At 45.8% G+C, this 21,963-nt stretch overlaps 1 protein-coding gene across 6 annotated transcripts in view; it reads left to right on the top strand.

Moving 5' to 3' along the window:
- Positions 1–21,963, top strand: part of TDP1 (tyrosyl-DNA phosphodiesterase 1) — a 57,183-nt gene that overhangs the window by 19,079 nt on the left and 16,141 nt on the right. For 4 of the 6 annotated variants that reach the window (XM_016205687.2, XM_016205685.2, XM_016205689.2 and 1 more), the window contains 4 exons: positions 434–482; positions 2,301–2,367; positions 3,733–3,840; positions 18,080–18,182. In XM_016205687.2, coding sequence (XP_016061173.2) covers positions 434–482; positions 2,301–2,367; positions 3,733–3,840; positions 18,080–18,182 — 327 coding nt within the window. The other 2 variants (XM_087818614.1, XM_016205690.2) reach the window with 2 other exon arrangements.

Below are 21,963 nucleotides of genomic sequence, written 5' to 3'. Positions count from 1 at the left end.
TGGCTTGCAGTTCAGCTAAAGCTTGGTGGTTTTGGTCACCAACGAGCCTGCAATTATCATTCCTTCCAGGTTGCCAAGCCCAGGAAAAAATATTGGATAAAGCAGCTCCCAGACAATTATGAGCATTGTTAATTACTTACACACCTTTGAATTAATGGTTAATTTTGCATTCAATTCAGTGTTACTATGACATGTCACGAAAAACTCCAACCCAAGTATAATATTTTTATCATCAAATTAATTACCAGAAGTTCAATTTTTTCCCGTTAAGATGGGAACTTTTTAAAATTTAAAGCATGTTTTCTAAGTTTCTGAGGAGTTTTAATTGAGATTTTAATTTTCTTAAAAACTAATCAGCATTCCTTTTAATAAATAGTGTCTTCAACATGGTTCCTTTCAAGTTTTAATGGGTTTTTTTCTTATTTCTTTTCAGATCTATCCTTCTGTGGAAAATGTGCGGACCAGCTTAGAAGGGTATCCAGGTAATTGTTGGGAAGACTGTAACAGCTGTGTTTTTTGTGTATATGTCATAAATGCCCTGGTAAACGTTTAAAAACAATAAGAATGCCTTCCTCCTTGGGATGATAAATTTCTCTTAACTGGATAAGAATCGTGAACATATATAACATTGAGCACTGATAATGTTCCTGCAGTTGGGCAGGTTCTGTATGTTATTTAATTCTCACAATAGCCCTCTGAGTGGTTGCTAATCTCACTTCTACCAGTAAGGCTACTCTCACCTCTCCCACCAACAGATTGGCTGTCTAGACAAGACATCCAAATAAAACCAGCTTCCTCCGCTGCTCGAGCTGTGCCTCTTCAGAGCGGTGGTAACTTTCCTTGCTCTGATCTCTCTCCCCCTCCACATCGTCCCTGCCTGTGTCTATGGCCCTGTGTGGTTGTTTGAAACATGAATCCTGGATACAGATCTATTTAAGGTTCGGAACTTACATTTAATATTGAGATGAAACTTTGGTATAGCCTGGTCTATACACCTAGCCTCTCAAGGGCTTCATCCATAAATGCCTAGGATTATTTTGTAGACATCGCCTCTGTTTCTCTTATACCAGTGCTGGACACCTAAACTTTTATTCGAAATTCAGCAGTGCCCCAAATATTTCCTTTGGGAGGTAATAACCAAAAACCTAAACAGTGTATGCCTCTGGAAAATAAGTCTAGCTGGCATTTGCTTATGGCTGGAAGCAGAATTTTCTGAATTTAGATTAATTTAGTCCACTTAGTGCTCATCAAGCTAGATGTGAGCCTTCCTGAAAAATCTCAGTAGGGTTTGGGGTGTTTTAGTCTGTTGCTTTTTAATGGCAGGGCTAAAATTATTTCACTGAGACTCGGAGACCTGGTGGTTGTGGTTTGTTTTCGTCTTCTTCCTGCACTTCTGATAGGCTAGGTCCATTGAAAGCATACTTTCTAACAGAGAAGAACATGGTATTTTCAGGAAAACTATCTTATAACTGGTCCCAGAACCCTGAACAAGTTTTTAGTAATTTGCGGTAGGGGATGCAGCACGCTGCCCTTGGTACGCTGAAGAAATGTAAAGCCCTCCTTGGGTAGAGATTGCTATGGAGAAGTTCCAACCCGTGTTCGGAAAGTGATTGGTGAATCTACACTGGAACTTTCCTCTGTTCAGAGATGAACAAAAAATTGGCTTCTAATTGTGTTTCCACTCGGTACCATACGTTTATTTTCTTTGCAGGAATATGGCTTTTAGAATTCCTTTTTTAAAACTGAACTGTTTATTTTAGTGATCACTGTCCCATTTGTAAGGATCCGTTTCGCTAGTACAAGGTGTGTTTAGGAGCAGCAGAGTAGCGAGTGAAGGAGGCAGGAACCGAGTTCTGGGAGTTATCCTAGTCTGCCCCAGTGCCCCGGCCTTGGGCCAAACAGAGGTGCCACACCTCATCTCGCAAATCAGGGCTGAGGATGTCTCGCCTGCATGAGGACAGCAGGATGGGCAGGATTCTTTCTAACACTTCAAGTCTGTGCTGATGCAGATATTAAATTACCACCCCGAGTGATCAAATACCTTTTCCTTTGCAGGTACTAAACATTTACATTTAATATGCATCCCTAAGGAAGTAAGCCCCACTGAGAGAACATACCTAGTGCAAGTGTAGACATTTTTTTTCAAAGAACTATTTTTTATAAGATGAGATAATGGAAATAGTTTTGTTTTTTCCTTTAACCTTCCCACTGTTGTTTACTATAGAGTTTTTTCTTAATGAAGGGTCCTCAAATTATATTCCATAAGTTTTATTGTTTATTTTTTTTTTTTCTTTCAAAAGCCGGGGGCTCTCTTCCCTATAGCATCCAGACAGCAGAAAAACAGAACTGGCTTCATTCCTATTTCCAGTAAGTAATTGGTTTGCAGTGCTGCTGCTGCTGCTGCTTCAGGAATAAGAGTGTTATTTGTCAGATTTTTTCAAGAACCTTACATAAGATAGCTATATATTTTAGCTGCATGTGTTACTGAATAGAAATAATTTAAAGCAAGGTTTAGAACTTTTTTTGGAATAGGTTTTTAATGCCAAAGTAAAATTTATCTCTGTGGCATTTCTATTTATATATTCGCACACAAAACGATAAATAAGAGAGCACATTGGGTACTTTAGAATTTACAGTAGTACCTTTTAGTTCATATTTCCAGTGCATAGAACATAATCATTCTGTGTACACGGTCTTTCACTGTGTGCCTGCAAGCTGCTGAGGGTAGGATCCTCGCCCTGCCCCTCTAGCACTCAGGGTAGTGTTTGACACGTTGTAAGAGTTCGGTGCGTGGCTGAATGGACAGCGAAAGGAATGTCCTTTGTCCTCGAGCTGCAGCAGTCGCACATCTGTATGTTCTGGGCTGGTCCCCATTCCTTACTTGCTTCAGCAGCCACTTATTTGGCTGGACAGCCAGAAACGAAGGCAGATCACATCCCAGTAGCTCTAGCTCTCAGTATGATCCGGGATGTCATCTGGAAGCCCTCCTTTAATGCTTTTTCAGGAAGTTGTTCCTTCCAGAGGACATTTCTTCAGATTGAGTGCCTTCCAGTATTGTCTGCATTCAGGTGGATTTAATAATCTGGCGATGGACCTAATCCTGATCGGTTTCTGCAGACAATCTGTTCTCTTGAGGGACCATCCTCTGATAAGTAAGGATTGTCGCCTCATGATGCAGGCGATGATTTTTTCCCGTGGCACCTTAGTCCTTCAATGTTGGAAGCCTAGAAACCAAACAAGATATGCAGGTGTCAGCATTTGATGAAAGTATTTCTGATGTATCCCCCTGCTTTTCAACTTTATGATATTCATACTGTTCGCATTTTTCCCGTTTTGTATTTTTGTTTTATCAACAAGCTTTTACTGAGCCTCTACGCAGAAAGGCCTTGTGGGAGCACAGTTTGAGCTTTTAAAACCTCACAGTCCAGCTAGGAGACGAGATGTGCAGACATGCTGTTGAAAGCACAGCAGAAATAATACAGTATTTGCTTACGTGTGCGCATTCACAGCAGAGAAGCCAGGGGCGCCAGGTGCCAAAAGGTGCTTTTTGTAGGTGGTGGTAAACTTTTTTCCAACTTACCTACATTCCAAAACTAATGTGCGTTATTCTGCCACCTGAACAGAGTTTTAGAAGATCTCACAGGTCATATCAAAGAGATCTGTGTACTCGCTGTTTTTTAGATTACAAGATTTTGCCTTTCTTATCAGTAATTGTGTCTCTCCTGTCACTAGTAAGTGGTCGGCTGAGACTTCTGGCCGCACTAACGCCATGCCACACATTAAGACTTACATGAGACCCTCTCCAGACTTCAGTCAGATCGCTTGGTTCCTTGTCACAAGGTAAATGGTTCTTATATTCCTGATGGGAGGGATTTATAAAATGTGTTTGTAACTCCTGCTCTGAACACTGAATGGGTTTCCAAAAGGGGATTTTATGAATCGTCATTAGTTTTCTGTGTTACTCTCTCACGTGAGCCTTATTTAAAGGAGCCCATAACTTATGCCTTTATAGAGAATGCTGTCATGGCCTGATTTTACTCACATAGCACCTGAGAGACAGAACTTAAATAACACAGAAAATGCTTAAGCATTTTCTCAACCATTCCATAACAACGGAAGAGGTGGACCCCAGATGTAAATGATACCTACTGGTAACTGCCTTCATTTTTTTGGTTGTTAGCCACCTCATCTCAAAGTCAGAACATCCCAAACTGAGCCCGTCTGTCTCAGGAGATTTCTTTCCCAACATCCTTCTTTGCTTTAGTGGCACCTGCGCACTCTCACATCATCAGGCTTGCAGCCCACTGCCCTCTTGTCCTGTCCCATCCTTCGAGCATCCTGCAGCATTAACCATGGTCCTTCCTCCAGCGGGTGCTGGACACACAGGATAAAACAGTAAGGTTTACACAGTGCATTTGAGATGCTCAGAAAACAGACACAGAAGTAATGGCAATAGGAAGGGATCCGTTCTGTGCTTGAGGTGGGCACGTGGGTGCTTTGGAAATACCCATCCAAGCCTATTCATCCTTGAAATGTCTCAAACTTTGCTTTTCTAATCCTTGAAGTTACCAGGTCAGATACTTATCACCTGGACTCCTGAAAAGGCCACCCGTCTGCTGTTCCGTCACACGGTTGTCCTCTTCCCAGGCCCCTGTCCTAGTTGTCAGTGACCGTTTGCCTTCGCTAACACGAGTTTTCCTCCTTGTCCTGTGTTCAGAATCCTCCCGCGCTTCCTGTAGACTAAGTCCGGAGTCCTCAGCCTGGCACTCAGACCTTCCACACCTGTATTCCCCAACACATGCTTCCAGAAACAGCCAGGCTACCCTCTGCCCCTGAAATCATCCTGCCAGCAGCCCATGTAGTTCCCTCTCCTGATCCCTTTGCCGTCTCTCTGCCTCTCAGTTGCTGCTCAGGTCCAGTCTCTTCTCTTCCTGTGGGCTTTGTCTCCCTCCTCCAGATCCTTCAAGCTAATGTGCACTGCTTACTGTCAGCTCCAAGTGCTCTTCTAAGCACATTGCATCCTCTCTTCTTCCCTCCTCTCCCTCCCTCTTTCCCTCCTCTCCCTCCCTCCTTCCCTTCTCTCCTTCCCTCCTTCCCTCCTCTCCCTCCTTCTCTCCTCTCCCTCTCTCCCTTTCTTTCTCCCTCCCTCCCTCTTTTTCTCCCCCCCTCCCTCTCTTTCTCCCTCTCTCTCATAATCCTCACAGCAGTTCTAAAGTGTAGTTATTAATCCCCCACACAGATGGGGAACTGAAGCACAGAGAGACTGAACCAGTGCCCAAGAAGCCAGGCCCACCCTCAAGCACTGTGCTCTGGGGTAGTGAGTCCCTGGGCTAGGTGGGAGGCTGCTCATTAAATAGATGCTCAGGGAATGCCTGACTGACGTCACATTTAAGCAGAGACCTGAAAGAAGTGAGGGAGCCATGTGGACAGAGAGCTGGGGGAAAGCATTCTGGGCAAAGGGTGGAGAGGCAGAGGCAGGAGTATACTGAGAATATACGTCTGAGAAACAGCAAAGTGGTTTTGCTGGAGTGAGCAGAGTGGGAGGGCAAGTGAGATCAGAGCAGTAACTCTGGCCAGACTTTGCCTTTTACCTGCTTCAGAGGCCAAATTACTATTGCCTGGTGCCTCCTGGGTTTCCTGAAGCTTTGTTAGTTATGGGTCTGAATGAATGTATTTGATCATTTGAATTGAGTAGAATAAGTGCTTTGTAAATATTTGTTCCATGAGGCAAGACATGGTTTTAATGTAGCTGGCTTTAGCTTATGCCCAAATAGTGTGTTTCTCAACAGGGCCCTGTTGGCATTTTGGTCAGGCTAATTTTTTGCAGTGTCAAGCCTCATGCATTAAGGAAATTCAGTAACCTGTCCCTCACATACTAAATGCCTGCATGGTGAAAGTCCCCTGGGTGCCCCCTGCCTTCCTGAGTACCCCCTAGATTCTGCCCTGGTGGAGAATATGAGCACCTTGAGAATAAACTCAGAGCTGACTTACGAGAGCTGCTCTGCTTTCACTCAATATGTTTTCCTGCTTCAGCCTGGTGAGGACCCTGGATTCTAGTCCAGATGAGGTGACAGTGCTGAGCAAACCTTACAGTCCTTCAACCAAGTGGCAGATGTTTTATGTTTTAAGAATTGGATTTTAGCAAAAGAAACACATCAAAAGCTATATAAATTTAACTCCTTTTTTGGACACTTTCCTTCTTTTATTATTACCAGTGTTCATGTTTGGGAAGCATGACTGATTCCTTTAACTGCACCAAAGTTAAAACAGTTCCCAGAAAAAATGATAAAAGTAATAAGGTAGATGATAAGGAATAATAATTTTGACTGAAGTGATTATGAAACTTTTTATAATCCTGATCCGCACACCTAAAAAAAGTGTCACCTTTTGAAATTTGGTACTTTTACACTTCTGTTTTGGACCTTGTGTCAGTTTCCTGCTGCTGTGTAATAAGTTACCACAAACTGATTAGTGTAAGTGGAGGGTCAAATTGTCAAACAGGGCTGCAGTCTCCTCTGAGGCTCAAGGTTCTCTTCTGAGCTCACTGGTGCTTTGCAGAATTCTGTTGCTTATGGCTGTAGGACTGTTTCCTGCTTTCTTGGTTGTTGTCAGCCGAGAGCCATTCTCAGTTCTCCGTGGATAGTTCACAGCACAGCTGCTTGCTTGCACTGAAGCCAAAGGAGAATCCTCAGGAAGAATCCAGTCCCTCTCTTAAGGTCTCATCCGATAAGGTCAGGCTCACCCATGATCATTCCATACCTTTTGATTAAATCAGTTGGCTGATTTGTAACCTAATCGTGGGAAAGAAATCCCATCATATTGACAATTTTCGCTCCCTCTTAAGGGGAGGGATTATACAGGGTATGTACACTGGGGGCAGGGGTGGGAATTCCACCTTCCACATGCCGCATGGGTATTTACTGCCCAGTTTCATTCATCCATCTTATTCTCCAGCCTTCATTTGAAGTAATTTCTTAATTTTATCTCTGTTTTCAAAATTGAGGTTTATTTTCCACAGTCAAGCAAAACTACCCTTGGATGTCCTCAAAAGACTGAACCCCAGGCTCCCAAGGCTGTCTGAGAGTGAAGTTCTGTAGCTATTTGGAGACAAAGGAGGCTGCTTTATTGGAGTGAGGGAATAGCGCTGCAGCGCGGTGGACAGGGCTGTGTAGAGTTGTTAAAAATAATAAACCTTATAAAAGATAAATAGGATTCCCGTATGTCCAATTTCCTGATCTTAAAAAAGACACTCATCACTTGAGAGGCATACTTCACATATTTCCTACAGTGTGTGCGTAATATCCCATTAACCTGTCATTTCCCTGCCCATCATCAGCAGAGGGCGGTGGCTTCTTGTCGTGGGGACTGTTTTCTCCCATTGATGTTTCACAACTGTGGAAACTGGCTACTGAATATCAGGCATTGAAATCTGATAAAAATGCTTATAAAATACTAACACAGATTTCATCTTCCACTTTAGTTTTTTAAATACACATAAGTCACAGTTTTTCCTTCCCTCTCTCTCACTATATGGTGATTGGGGTTCTGACTGAAAACATTTCCACAGATCCTGGGCTATATTTTAGTGTATAGTTGCCACATCCCCAACCATTGTAAAATCTGCACTAAAACCACTTTTTAACTAAGTTTCCACTTTACTGGACTATCTGCATTAGAAGTTTTGTTCTACTCTAAGGGAACATGCGTTTTTAATTTCCATACTTCTTTTCCTTCCAAAATACTCATCCTGATTTTTGGTAATTATTTGTTTAATGTCTATATTTTCAGATCAACAAATGGAGTGTCTTGTACAGTGCCTGGCCTATAGTGGCTCTGAAAAGTTTGAATGAATGAATGAATGAATGAATGAATGAATATCCCTTTTAATCTAACTATCATTCATTTTCTAATTTCTTCTTGGGCTTTAAGTTTATGGTTTTCTTTTTCATACTGCTTGTCCTTCAGGTTCATCTTAAATGTTCTTCTTTGAAACTTCTTCTGGCTCAACAGGCGTAACTCGTGTTTTCCTTTGTGTCTTGTAACACTTTGTGCTTGGTCCTGTTCTACTTTCCTTGTTGGTTCTTTATGGTCCCATTTCTTCAACATTTTATGAGCTGCTTGAGAGCAGGTGGCAGGTCTTACCCATCTTTATATCCTCAACATCTAACATTGTGCATGGCTTATGGTTAGTGACCAATCCGTGTCTGTATCAGAGCCCTTTACAACACTGGTTTTTCCAGATAGATAATAGATGCACAAAATAGGGAAAGGTTGTGCAGAGAAAGATGCTCTTCCCGCTCCTGTCCCCAGCCATCCTGCTTATCAGCTTTGGACCATAGCTACTATGGTTTTAGGTTTAATAGCTTTAACCCCTTCTACGTTTACAAACCCAGGTGTCTCAGGTGGTGATATTACCCAATCAGCCAACATACTGTGGAGAAAATAGCACCAAAGTAGAGTCCAAATGCCCATGTCCTAATTTGGGATTGCTTATCACCTGGGCTTTTCTTTTACTTATTGAATGCTCAGGATGATGGCAAAAAACATGTGAAGATTCCCTATTGTATGGTCAGTGTGTTAAACATTAGTTAACAGCTTGATTTTAGTAGCTGCTAACTACCACATGTTATTATTAAGCTCATGTTCATTAGACCTCTTGAGATTCAAGCAAGCAGCTTATAATTTGACTTGGGGTGGTGAACACAAAATACAATACAATATACAGGTGATGGATTATAGAATTGTACACCTGAAGCCTGTTTAATTTCATTAACCAGTGTCACCTCAATAAATTCAACTTAATAAATAAGTAAAAGCTCTAGCCCGTTTGGCTGAGTGGTTAGAGCATCAGCCTGCAGACTGAAGGGTCCCAGGTTTGATTCTGGCCAAGGGCACGCATCTCAGTTGCAGGCTCCATCCCGGCCCCAACTGGGGTCGCATGAGGGAGGCAACCAATAGGTGTGTCTCGTGTCTCTCACATCCATGTTTCTCTCTCTTTCTCTCCCTGCCCCGCCCCCCCCCGCCTCTCTCATACTCTCTGAAAAGCAATGGAAAAAAATATCCTTGGGTAAGGATTTAAAAAGTAATAATAAATAAATTAAAAGAAAGCAACTTATACAGCCTTTATCTGTTTGTTTAACATATCAATGTATAATATGTGACCTAAAGACTTTTCAATAGATAGTCTTTTCTAAACTTAACATGGTTTATTTAAAAATTGCCCATAATTATTCTAATCAATTAGAACTTATTAGATATTTGTTGGCTGGCAATGTCTTCTTTCTGGTTGCTTTTATGGAAAGCTATGTATAGTTTTTGATCCCACCATGAAATCCTGCAGTGTTTGATGGGCAGCCTGTTGTTATGGAAATTGCCGGGCCTCGATGACAAATACAGTGTTTAAATTTTACAACCAGACTAGGCAGGCAAGGAGATGAGCTAGAAGCAGCAGCCCTGGGTGACCGGGTAGTGCCTGAGAGTAATTGGCAAAGCCACTGAGAACAATTGTGAAGGCTGTGCATTGTGGGTGGGCAGAGAGCAAGCACTGTTGCAGTTGCCTAGCAACTGACAGGCATTATGGGATAGTTGAGATGAGCAGAAATGTTGGTGCTGCCACTTTTCGGGAAAGCGAGACAAGCTTGACTACAGAGCCACTGTGGCTTTTGAGGAAATAGAAAAGGCTGTCAACGTAGCTACGCAGTACTTCTCTGACATCTGTTCCTGTGATTCGGAAACACGTAGGCCTTTTTCTCCTTTGAGCTTTTGGGTCCAAAATCAAATAGGATCATACACACACTCAAAAAAAGGTATTTGTACATGTCACCCTAGCCGGTCTGGCTCAGTGGTTAGAGCATCAGCCTGCGGACTAAAGGGTCCCGGGTGCAGTTCTGGCCAAGGGCATGTACCTCAGTTACAGGCTCGATCCCCAGCCCTAGTCGATGCGCAAGCGGGAGGCAGCCAATTGATGTGTCTCTCTCACATTGATGTTTCTCTCTCTTCCCTTTCCAGTCTCTCTGAAAAGCAATGGGAAAAATATCCTCAGGTGAGGATTAAAATATATATTTGTGCATTTCATTGGGTAGACTTGGTTGCCTGATGCTGCAGCTCTAAGATACTGGGATTAGTTGGTAAGCCTCAACTAATGGTAACAAGTAACCATTATTGGTAAAAATTGGTAACAAATAACCATTATTGGTACCAGTAATAGTTATCAGTACTAAAGTCTGCGAATGACTTCTGCTTTAGAGATGATTGAGGTCACATCACCACCCTCACTGTCCTGCATTCTGGGACAAGTAGACCAAAGGCAGAATGAGCCCCTTTTCACACTCAGGGGAGCAGGTCTCATGGAGCATTATCCCTGATGGGAAAAGGCTTGAGACCCCCTGATCTAGGGCCTCTAGACCCTTTGTGCACTGGCATTGCTGGTCACAAGGGTGCCTGTGGCTTGAGACTAGGAGGTGCTACTTGGGAGTCCTTCACCAGGCACAGGCACCAAAGAAGTGGCAGTGGAGTGGAAAAGCAGAGACGGATTCACACAGAGCCATTTTTGCAGAAGAAAGCAAAGGACTCAGGAATGGGCTGAGAGTAAGGCAGGAGGCATGGGGTTGCCTGCAAATTTGTGAGCAGTATCTCTAGGCGAGTTACAGATGTCATCAGGCCTTGTGGAACCAGCCTCACAGAGTCTGCTCCTCACACTGTCTCGGGAGGTCTTGATGAAAGCCATCTATACTCTGCCCATGAGCTCGTGATACTGTTCCCCCTTAGTCTCCAGGGAAGAATGGTTCTCAGTAGACTGCACCACTGGGACCCAAGGAAGCAGGCAGGGCACTTCCTTCACAGGCTTTGGGGGGTTAGGGAAGTCAGTTGAGCAAATACTGGCTGCATATTAGACCTCTCAGTGTTACCTGGCTATATAAACAGTCCACTGTCTGCAAGCACAGCTTTGCTTCCAGACGGTTGCTTCAGCTCTCTAGGCTGTTTCCCCACGTACACGACCAGGAGTTGGGCTAAATCAGTGGTTTTCACGCCATGTTCCTTTGCACCCCAAGAGTTCTGGACACCCCTTTCAGAGCCTACACAACAGTGGATGGGGGAATAGGGTGCAGGCAATTATTCCTGGTTCACCTGGAGACACTTGCCTTTTGTCTGCTTTAAATGTTGCCTCAGAATGAAGGATTCTCTAGGTTTGGTTTGGTTTGGTTTGGTTAAGCTTAAAAGACAGTTATAACACACAATCTCCCAGGGCCCATGCTAACAAACATTTCATAGTTTTGCTATTGAAAATATTTCAAGTTTTTGTTATTGCTTTTCCACCATAGGTGATGATCCAAAATAATAGAACATATCAGTAGAAATTGAAATAGCAGGCCAGGCATGGCTCAGTGGTTGAGCATTGACCTAGGATCTAGGCGATCAGGATTCAATTCCCAGTCAGGGCACGTGCCCGGGTTGCGGGCTCGATCTCCAGTCAGGGGCGTACAGGAGGCAGCCGATCAATGACTCTCTCATCATTGATGTTTCTATCTCTCTCTCTCCCTCTCCTTTCTGCTCTCTGAAATCAATAAAGATATATTTTTTAAAAAAGAAAGAAATTGAAATAGCCGTTTTTGGTTATCACATCGGTTACTAGTAAATACATAGTGAAATTCTTTAGTAGGGTGTTGAGTACCAGTTTTGACCCAAAATTTGCAAAGCAGCTGTTGATCCTGCTTGACGGTATTTTTCATCATTTTGGATTTGGGATGCTGATGTGATGGCTTCTAAAGCCATGTAATTCCATTTGTGGGATCAAGTTTAGACAGATCCTTTTGAAGACGGGTTAGTGATGAGGCTGGAATGAAAGCTAGCCTTCAGTGTGGATTGGAAAGCGTTTGCTTGGTGTCATAGCCTGCCTGTGACTAAGGAACGAAGTCAGTTTGCAAATAGATTTCTCAGAATTTGGTGATTTGTCACAGTAACTTGCAGAGCTCACACCCAAGTATCTGATCTCTCATAGTGCTCTGCTCTCGTCTGTCTGTGGGAAAACGTGTGTCATAATCATTCGTGGTTTTTTTCCTGCTGACATTTCTTAGCCCCCAAAACACAGCTGGCGTGTTGCACCCCCTTTGGTAGTTAATCTCACATGATTTTTGTACATCTGCAGAATTGGTTTAATTTTAACCATGTTATTAAATTCCTGGCACTTTATCACTCATTAAAAATTGGGAGACACATATCTGTATCAAGGGGACCAAGATCCTCTTGACTTCCTTTACACAATAAAATAGAAGCTCCCTGCTTTTCTGCCGTGGGGACTTGTGCAAGGACTGTGAAATCTGTGAAGCCGTTTGGTGAATAATTTTTAGACCCATCCTCCACCAACACTGTCCAGGATTAGGGGGCCTGGATGGACTTGCCTTCCAGAGGATTCCATTGCTTGGTGAATCACAGCAGAGAGAAGGACCAGAGTCACCCTCCCATAAATTTTAGCGAAGCATTGGTGATGGTGATAGCTGGCATCTACTGAGCATCATTCGTGTGCCCAGGACTTGACGTACCCTCTCTGACATGGGGCAGGTGCATTACCATATTGAGATCTGCAGCATTGGCCCTAATTGTCATCACACGTGTGCAAGCTCAGATTTTGCTCTCACCCACTCACCCTTGTGTGCCTTTTGTGCTTGTCAACAATTAGACATTTTCTCTAGATTCGTGATTTTAAAGTTTTTAATTCCCTAATCATAATTAACAAATACTTTTGATAAATTGTATCTTCTACGCCTTTGCATGTTAGTCTCTTTTCTTGAATTAATCACATGTTTCTTGCTTGCATGACATCTGCAGGATTCGCTTGGGAGACATCTGTGGGCTGGAATCTCCACAGGCAGCTTCTTGAAAGAGATACGGGGCCTGCGGGGGAGGAGAGGACTCATGCGGCCATGGGGTGGGCAGGGTGGAAGGCACTGTGGACGAGGAAATGATATTTACAGAGATGCGGAGGCCGTCAGTAAAGCAGTTCAGTTAGAGAGACTGAAAAGTGTTACTGTGGTCAGGCTGCAGAGGGTCTAAGTGCTAGGCAGTGCATTTACTTGGTGCTTAAATGGAAAGGACGTGCTGATGCTGAGAGCCACGGAGCAAGACACAGACCGAGAAACCAGAGAGGCAGTGCATTTGGATCTAGAGTCTGGGGAGAAAAGGGCTGAAGTAGGGGATCTGATTGGAAATACAAAGGACTTACAAGAGTAAAATAGTGTAGTGTCTGCTTTATGTGGTTGCCTGTGGAGCAGATAGGTCCAAGGTGCCTGAGATTTCTGAGCCTGACCGAATGAGACTGTGGACAGGAGGGAATGAGGAGAGAGCTGGTTCTCAGGGGAAGGCATGCTGGTAGGTTTGCTATTTGGAGTGTTGGGTTTGAGGTGACAACGTGATATTCCAGTAGAGCGCTCCCGCTTGGGTTTAGAGATGCCCATTTGGAAATTCAATGAGAGGTCAAAGCAGGAGAAGCCTGGGAGTAATCCTTGTCAAGGTAATAGTTACACTTGGTGAGTGGAAAAGTCCCCAAGGGAGAGGACATAAGTAATAAAATTGTGTTGTCTTTAGCCGCTAAATCTGTGGCACTCTGTTAGAGCACCAGTAGGCGGCCAGTGCACACTGCATGTCAATAAACAAATAGCATAGTTTTAAAGTGGATAATTCACGGAGCTGAGAAACATAGATATCTAGTAAATACGGTTAAAAATTCTGAATAGTCGGAGAAGTCAAATCTAAATGAGCTATATTTTGCCTGTTAGATTAGCAAACATTTTTGTAGATACTATCAACCTATGTCTCAAGGATCCAAGGGGAGTGTCTTGCACACCATTGGTGATTGTCTGAACAGGAAAGCTGTCTTCAGGGAAACTGACAGAATCCATTAAAATGAAAGGTTATGGTTGTGTGTATACGACTTGAATACTTACAGTGAGGGTCTTTCCATATTACTCGTGAAACTTTTTTTTGTTGCATAGAAGGAAGCAGAGCCCAGGGGCAGTAGTACAGGGAAACCTGAAGCAGAGGGGAAGGTAACAGAGTGGCAGTGAGTGTGTGACAGGCACACTTCTGTGGGGTGTCGGCAGGGGTGACAGCAGCCTCAGCCTTAATCATTCCCCTCCCCGTCTCCCCAGCTGCTCAGGCTCCATCTCCCCTCAGATCCGCTGCAGCATTCTGTGCCATGCGTCTGTCTGTGGACGCGTCTGCTCCCCCAGCCCGGTCCTCCCGGATGTGCGGCTGTAAGCTGAGTCTTAGTCATCTCTGCACACTGTGCAGCTGCTGCCTAGATTAAGTACCTACGATGGAAACAAATGTTCTATCGCTGGACACATGTTCCCACAGCAGCAGTCATCTTGGGAATTCGTACACCTTCCAAGAAAATCTTAAAAGTAAACCCAGTCAGCCGCTTGAACAGCTGCGCAGGCCAGGGTTGGAGGCGGCAGACTTTTAAAGATGCAGGTGGCAGAGTCTGGCCCAGAGGTCGCCTTCATCACTCCCCTCTCCTTCCTTGCGTGGCTGTTTCCCAACATATTATCATGAACATTCAAATGAACACTCCTGGGCTGTGAGTTCCCAGTGGCAATAGTGGATTTTGTCTTTGGCGTTGGAATGCGTGGGTGGAGGGCACCATCTGGTTAGATGTGAGTATGGACGTCTCATCACTGTAGACTAGGGTCTGGAAGGGGATGTTTGGTCTCGTTGGCTAAAACCCTTCATTCCAGAGACAAACTGAGGCCTGGGAAGAAGAGTGCCTTAGAGAGTCGTAGTTATTGGGGAAGCAGGGACAAAGTCCTCTCTCCTGATCTGGGGTCCAGGGATCTTTCCTCAGCATAGGCCTCCCCTCTCCACGTACCTTAGGTAGAATCTCTACTTACTTGAGCTTTCCTTTAGGAACTTTCTGTCATAAATTAGTTTAAATTTACAATGAAAGGTTTAAACTTCGCGACATTTCCATGTTATGGACTAAGATCAGGTGTCTAATTAGCAGCCGCAGTGGCAAGCTGTGACAGTCCTCTACCACCAGGGGAGCTCCCTATCATTAGGGGCCTATATTGCCAATTGGATAATTAACCATTCATTGGTCAGCTTAGCTGGGCGCTCAGGAAAAGCACCCACCCTGTCCTGGCTATGCAGTATCAGTTTGCCTGGCCTGACCATGTCTCCAGAATCCCCTCTCTTGGATGTTTCAGTGAGGATAGGCCCCAAAGGAGATTCTTGTGGAGACTTGGAGGACGGACGGACGGACGGACGGACACAGAGCAGCAGCTGTTCTTATAATGTCATTACTTGCTGCTGGCTCACCTTGTTGGCCTGAGGCAGCAGCTGGGCTTGTAGTTGCTGGCCCTGCCTCTCTAAGCACCGGCCTCACCAGGAGTGTGTTTAGCTCTGTGGCAAAGGGCCTGGCTTCTGCAGGACACGACACTCCCCCTGCCAGAGGCAGCACCCCGTGGCGTGGTTTCAGTCCGTGCTTGTGGCCTCAGTGAGTTGCTTATTGCTCTCCTCCACTCGCTTTCCGTCCTGCCCTAGCTTCTGCTTGCCCTGCAGACTCAAAGCTCCGGCATCAGGGCAGAGACGGCAGCATTACAGAGAGAGACTGCTCACCCAGCTCCCGTGGTTACATGTCAGATTCCTCTGTGTATCTTTATGTACACATACACACGTGTGTGCGCGCACCCCCCCATACCCCTCCAGTGGTTCTGTCCGACTGCACCGTGACTGCCACCCACCGTCCCCCAGAAGCCACTGTCTGCTTCATTGTGACGGTTAGTGGCCTGGCAGTTTCCGGTGAATAATATAGCTTGCCTTGGACATCCAGAACCCTGCCCTCTGGAATCCTCCAACATACAGAATCGTTCCATATCCCGAACAATGCAAAGTAAATTAAATACCCCAGCCGCCTTTGGTGATGAAGCTTCATTCAGCACCAACGAAATAAACCCCAGCACTGCAGGGAGAGAGCAGCCCTGTCCAGCAGGGGACAGAGACCAGAGGACGGCAGAGGCAGCAGCGTGGCAGAACGGGCTCAAAGAGTGGCAGTGGCCACAGCTGGAAGCACAGGTGGTGGACGTGGTTCCTGAGCGGCAGAGAGGAGAAGCGGGAACTCCTCTGGAGTTTTGGGAGCAAAAGAACTTGTAAGCAGCTCTGTGGTGTCCCTCACTGTGCCTCAGGAGAGACACTTGCAGATGTCTGTTCACACCACCACACACAGCAGAGTGTGGAGATATATACCCTGTGTCCTGATTGTAGATGTCTGTTCACGCCACCACACACAGCAGAGTGTGGAGATATATACCCTGTGTCCTGATTGTAGATGTCTGTTCACGCCACCACACACAGCAGAGTGTGGAGATATATACCCTGTGTCCTGATTGCCCCAGGAGCCAGTGACCCACAGTGTGTGTATTCAGAGCATAAAAACTTATGAAAGGTTCTATTCCAAGCATATTGATTTATCACCTAGACAGCCTACGGGTGACTTCTGGTCTCATGATTCAGGGTAGAGTTTGCAGTGCTTAGAAATCTGTTAGAAGCTAAATACAGAGAGGGGTTGGGGGAACCGCCTGGAGAGGTATCCTCATGGACTCCGTTGATCTTTACTTTGGAGTTTGCCCTCACGTCCTGGAATGTTGAGGAAAACACAACTAATTAGGAGAGAGCGAGAGCGAGCCTTCTGGAAAGTACCTCTGGCCCGTGGTGGTAAGATGCTGACCAGTCAAGGGAGTTGTCAGGAAAGCAATCATCTAGAAATGGGGAGATTGTTTGTAGGAAGACTGCTTCCGCCTCACGCTCACTGGTTGGTTTTGCAGTCAGACCGATATCTGCCCCAGGAGGTCACCTTATTTTACTAACAGGCGAGAGGCCTAAAAGCAAGCTGTCACCTGGGACTGGAAAGAAACTATTCCCTGAGTTGTAATACCATGTAATACCACATAACACCACACCATTATCATCTTCCACTTTGTTTGCATTTTATGTTTGTGACACATCACAGACCTTGGTGTTCATGATGTAGCCCTTGGGCATCAGGTTCCCTGTCCTTAGGTCCATTGAAGGAGGCAGGGAGATCTGTAAATACACTTTGTTTTTATCTTTTTAAGTTAGCTTAATTGCGTTAAGAGTTTCCTTAGCTCTGATTTCTCTCACCCTTCATGTCTGTTCCCATAGTGCCCGGAAGAGATCATCATTTTCTCACCTTACTTGGTGACTGTTTCTCTTTGACTCCGGTTCCCACCAGTTCCTGCACTTAGTTCAGAAGACAACTCGGGGCCCCAGGGAATGAATCTTGAAGTACTCGGTTACCCAGGAGGTCCAGCTCTAAGGGGCTGAATAGCTGAGGCTTTACTCCACGTTCTAAAAAGAAACGGAATTTGGGTGAGCCTAATTGAGGAAAGTGTTCGCAGTGGGTTTACATTAATTAATTGGCTTCATTTGCTTCCAGAGAGTCTCTGAAATGAGGCCTCAGCTCACTCTGTCGTCTTTCATCTGAGCGTCCTCGTAGCCCCGGTGCCTCCCATCGGGTCAGATCCGAGGCTCCTTCCTCCCACTGCGTCATGTGATTTTAGCCGCATCTATGACTGTTCCCGTATAAAACATGATTCTGAGTGCACTGTTTCTTTCTAGATACCAGTCCCAACCTAGTGCCCTCAGAGCTTTTCTGTAGATTAAAAGTCAAAATGGGCATACCTGCCCAAAACAAAAGGCAAAAAAAAAGAGGACTGCCGATGCTTGATACTAGTATATAAGGTGATATTGACGTCATTTTTTCTTAACTGCTTTTTTATACAAAACCAAACGTCCTGGCCATACCAGGGTCTTGGAAATTAAAAGGGTTTGCAGAGAAAAAAGAAATCTTCCTAAGGAAGGATAATTGTTTTAATAGCTGCCCCCGGGAAAACGCAGGTGAGGGTAAAGCTGTCCCAGATTAGCAATTGGATGCATCTTTAGGACTAACGCGCAGCTCTGCCAGAAACTGAATGAACCTGACTGCGGCCCTCCGTGGTTTCCATTGACGCTTGTGCAGCTGACATACCTCACTGAGCCGGACCCTCCTGTCCCCTTGTCCCTGCAGTGCAAACCTGTCCAAGGCGGCCTGGGGAGCGCTAGAGAAAAGCGGCGCCCAACTGATGATCCGTTCCTACGAGCTCGGGGTCCTTTTCCTCCCGTCGGCATTTGTAAGTTCACACTTTTCCTACCTGACTGGTCACATGTGAAATGAACTGGGTTTCTATGGTTTCTTCCTTAGTCCGGATGACCCGTCCGAGGCTGGGAGTTATCAGAGCCAGGTGCTCACCCACAACCTGTGCTGACGAGCAGCTAGATGGCTGCTGTCAAGGAGTTTACCTGATTAGAGATGGAAGATATTGACAATATTTAAATAAATGTCATGGCATGGAAGCATAGATGAGACTGATGAATGTCAGAGGGATGGAGGAGGGCGGGTGGGTGGAGGGGGAGAGAGTAACCAAAGAATTTATGTGCATATATACACAACCCAAGGACATGGACAATGGTGGGGAGAGGGACTGGGGAGGGGGAAGGAACGGGATAGAATGGATCATTGGGGAGAAAAAGGGACATCTGTATTATTTTAAACAATAATAAAATTTAAAAATAAATAAGTAAATAAATGTCATGAAATATGACGTGAAAATTTATTACAAGGTGGTAAGTGATGAGTCGCCAAAGCAATGACTCAGCCACATGCAAGACGTGTTTGGTTGGGGTGATGCCTTTGGGAGCAGGAGGGCTGGTAGGGGTTAAAGGATGCTTAGATTTAGGGCCAAGGGAGAGGGATGGGCATCTCATGTGAGAGCAATAGCATGAGTGCCAGCAGGAAGGTTCATGACATCTGCCAGAGATGGATTCAGGGGGTCACAGAGCACATGGACCGACTCCCAGATAAGCTCCCTGGGAAAACCCTGTGTCAGAAGCCTTGTCTATCTCAAGGTGTCCAGCACAGCCAGCTCATGTCTGTAGCTAAACCCCAGGTAAAGTGGCTGGTTTTCATATAGGGACTTGGTTGTACAAGCCCTATGTGTCTCCAAACACTAGAACCACAGACATTCCCACTGTAAGAGGCACACAACTCCCGAGACCTCCCATCCCCGCCGGTCGCAGGCACTCTGGGCGCACACTTGTTGGTGGCACGCTCATTGGTCAGAATTGCCCTCACGATGAGATGGCTAATGCTTTGTTTTTCTTTCTTTTTTTTTTTTTTTTTACCACTTACTGGGTTGAGTTTTGATAAACATGCACACGATACAGCTCTTTGTAAACCACTGGGACTGGATCAGATTAGCTCAGGGAGTGCTGTGTGCTTGTCCCTAGGCTTAATCCCTGACCCACATAGCCTATGAGCACCTTAACGCCTGCCCAGCAGTCCTAGAGGTTTCTTTCCTCACTCCTGAGAGCTCCCCCCCCCTCGCCAATCTTTGTCCACCCTTTTCTTCTCCATCCCAGAGGGCCTCACTACAGAACTGTCAGGCCTCTCCTGAGGGTGGTGTCGTAAGGTTACAGTACTTTTTGTTTCCTTCAGACTCAAACACTGAATCCCAGCACAGCTTACAGCTGAAGGTTTCGGCTTCTGCAGCCCTATAGGTAGATGGTCACCCATTTTCTGTAGACAGGTGTGTGGCTTCCCGCAGGTTCTGCAGGTGAGTGCGGTCCGGCCTCAAACCTCAGGCTCTAACTGGCCCTTCCTGGGATCTTTCAGCTTTGTCTCAAGGGAACTCTACGTTCACAGCACCAGAGTAATGATATTCGGAAATTTGGTGTGGTTATAGTGACTGTAGCTTTGAGCGGAGGCCAGAGTTACCTTCCAGGTATAACGTAAACAGTGGACTGAGTTCCACATTGCTGTTGGCATTGTCAGCATTTGCAAAATTCTAGTTCTTTCTCATGTTCTGATCTGATCCCTTGTCGTGAAATGATAATGGGAGGGAGGACCCTTCTAAGCTACTGGTTTTTACCTCTGCTGTCATTTCTGACTGCATCCTAGAGGCTAATAGAGAGAAAATAGGCATAATCATTTAGATCCCCAAACTGAATCTCTACTAGACTTACATCTGTACTTTTGGAATAAGAAGGGGCCCCACTGTGGCTCATTGTAGGTGAAGTAGAAGTTCGGGTATTTATAAACACAAGGCAGGGATATATAAACAGATTCCACCCCTTCTCCCCCATGCTGTGCCATCAGATTCAAGAGCGAGGCCCCAGCCCAGTGACCATATGATTAACATACTGAGAAGACAGCAGATTCTCTAACAGTCAGTTCTTGGATGGTCTCAAGATGAGCAGGCCTCCTTCATAACACTAATAAGGACCCACAAACCGCCACCGTCTTGTCATCCTCCTTGCTGATGGGTCGTCCATGTCCCTCAGTGAATCATAAATGACCTGAGCAAGGTGCTGAAGTTGGGCATGTGGACCATGCACAGAAGTGTTTGACCTTGCCCTCCTAATAGTCACGTTAGGCAAGAAGGTCATCAAATCAAACAGGCACCTCGTACGAGAAATGTCACAGGCGCGGACTGGTGCTGAGATGTGTGAGGAAGGGGGCCTGGCCTGAGTGAGCAGACCCCAGAGGCTGTAAGGGGTGTTTGTGTTCTTTTAGTTGCATTTTACAGGCTCCAACTTGAGCTCACATAGCCCACAGGAGGGGGGAATGTCATGGGCTCAGAAGGAGAGAGGAGCAGCTGAGACTGGGAGGCCCGGAGCCTGGCCATCTCTGGGGCCTCGGCAGTAGACATCCCTCAGGCTGCTTCCACTGGCGTGACCCCCCAGATGGGCTTCTCCATGCAGTCGCCGGCCATTCTGTGTTTATAATGTCTGCTCGAGCTTGGGTCTGCCTTCCATGCCTCTGTAACCCCCCACCCCCGTAGAGGTCTGATTTTAGAGAAGGGGGGTTGCTGTGAGCAAGAAGACAGCCTCAGTGGTAGATGCTGCCTGAGGGCTCCACCCACGGGCGAGTTGATGGGTGCTCTATCAGCCTGCAGAGGAGGTCAGGGGCTCTCGCAATACAGGAGACTTTGTCCTTCAGCTGCTGTGTCACATCTGTGTCACTTATTGCCATGCAAAGCATCTGGAAAACCAGTCAACTGTGGCGTGGCCTTCACAAAAATTAACATTTATGACTTTGAGGGCAGACCGAGGCTCTGTGCCATGAGCTAATTTGTCATTTTACTGAGGTTATTCAAGTACAGACTGAGACACTTAGGCGGTGAAAGAGAAGCTGTTGAGCAGAACGACTCGGCCGTTCCCTCCTCGCTGTATCTCAAGCCTGGAACTGAACATTCTGTCTGCCAGGGTGACCTCGGGGACTCGGCTCAGCTCCACCGGCTTCCATGCCTCCTGTTTGGTAGGCCCTGGACAGAAGCAGGAATGAGTATGGGTCTTTGTTCTCATGGAGCTCGTTAAGGAACACTGACTACAGAGCAGTGGTATAGGGTGTTCAAAATAGAAGGACTCTGAGCCCAGTGGTGTGGCTCAGCGGTTGAGCATAGTCCCATGCACCAAGAGGTCACCAGTTCAATTAGGCACATGCCCAGGTTTCGGGCTCCATCCCCGGTGGGGGGCATGGAGGAGGCAGCCAGTGGATATTTCTCTCGCATTAATGATTCCCTTCCTCTCTCTGAAAATCAATGAAAACATTACATATATATGTTTTTGATAGGCATCATTTCATATATATATATGGACTCTGAGAAGAGGGAGCATGTAATCTGCCTGGGGCACGTGGGGAAGCTTCTTTAAGGAGATCACATTTGACCGTGGTCTTGGAAATGAGCATGAGCTTAACCCATCATCAGGGAGATGAGGCTTCCAGCCAGAGAGAATGGTGCATGTGATGTGCCTGGGAAGGAGCTGGGGTGTGAGCCATGGCCCTGGGGTTGGAGGCCTCCCCTGGAGGACAGTGGCAAGCAGGACACACTGCCCACACAGGTATAGGCAGCC

This window comes from Miniopterus natalensis, chromosome 1 (genome assembly GCF_054644295.1).
Source record: "Miniopterus natalensis isolate mMinNat1 chromosome 1, mMinNat1.hap1, whole genome shotgun sequence".
NCBI lineage: Eukaryota > Metazoa > Chordata > Mammalia > Chiroptera > Miniopteridae > Miniopterus > Miniopterus natalensis.
The sequence above is the reverse complement of the archived record's forward strand: the minus strand, read 5'-3'. Positions and strand labels throughout refer to the sequence as shown.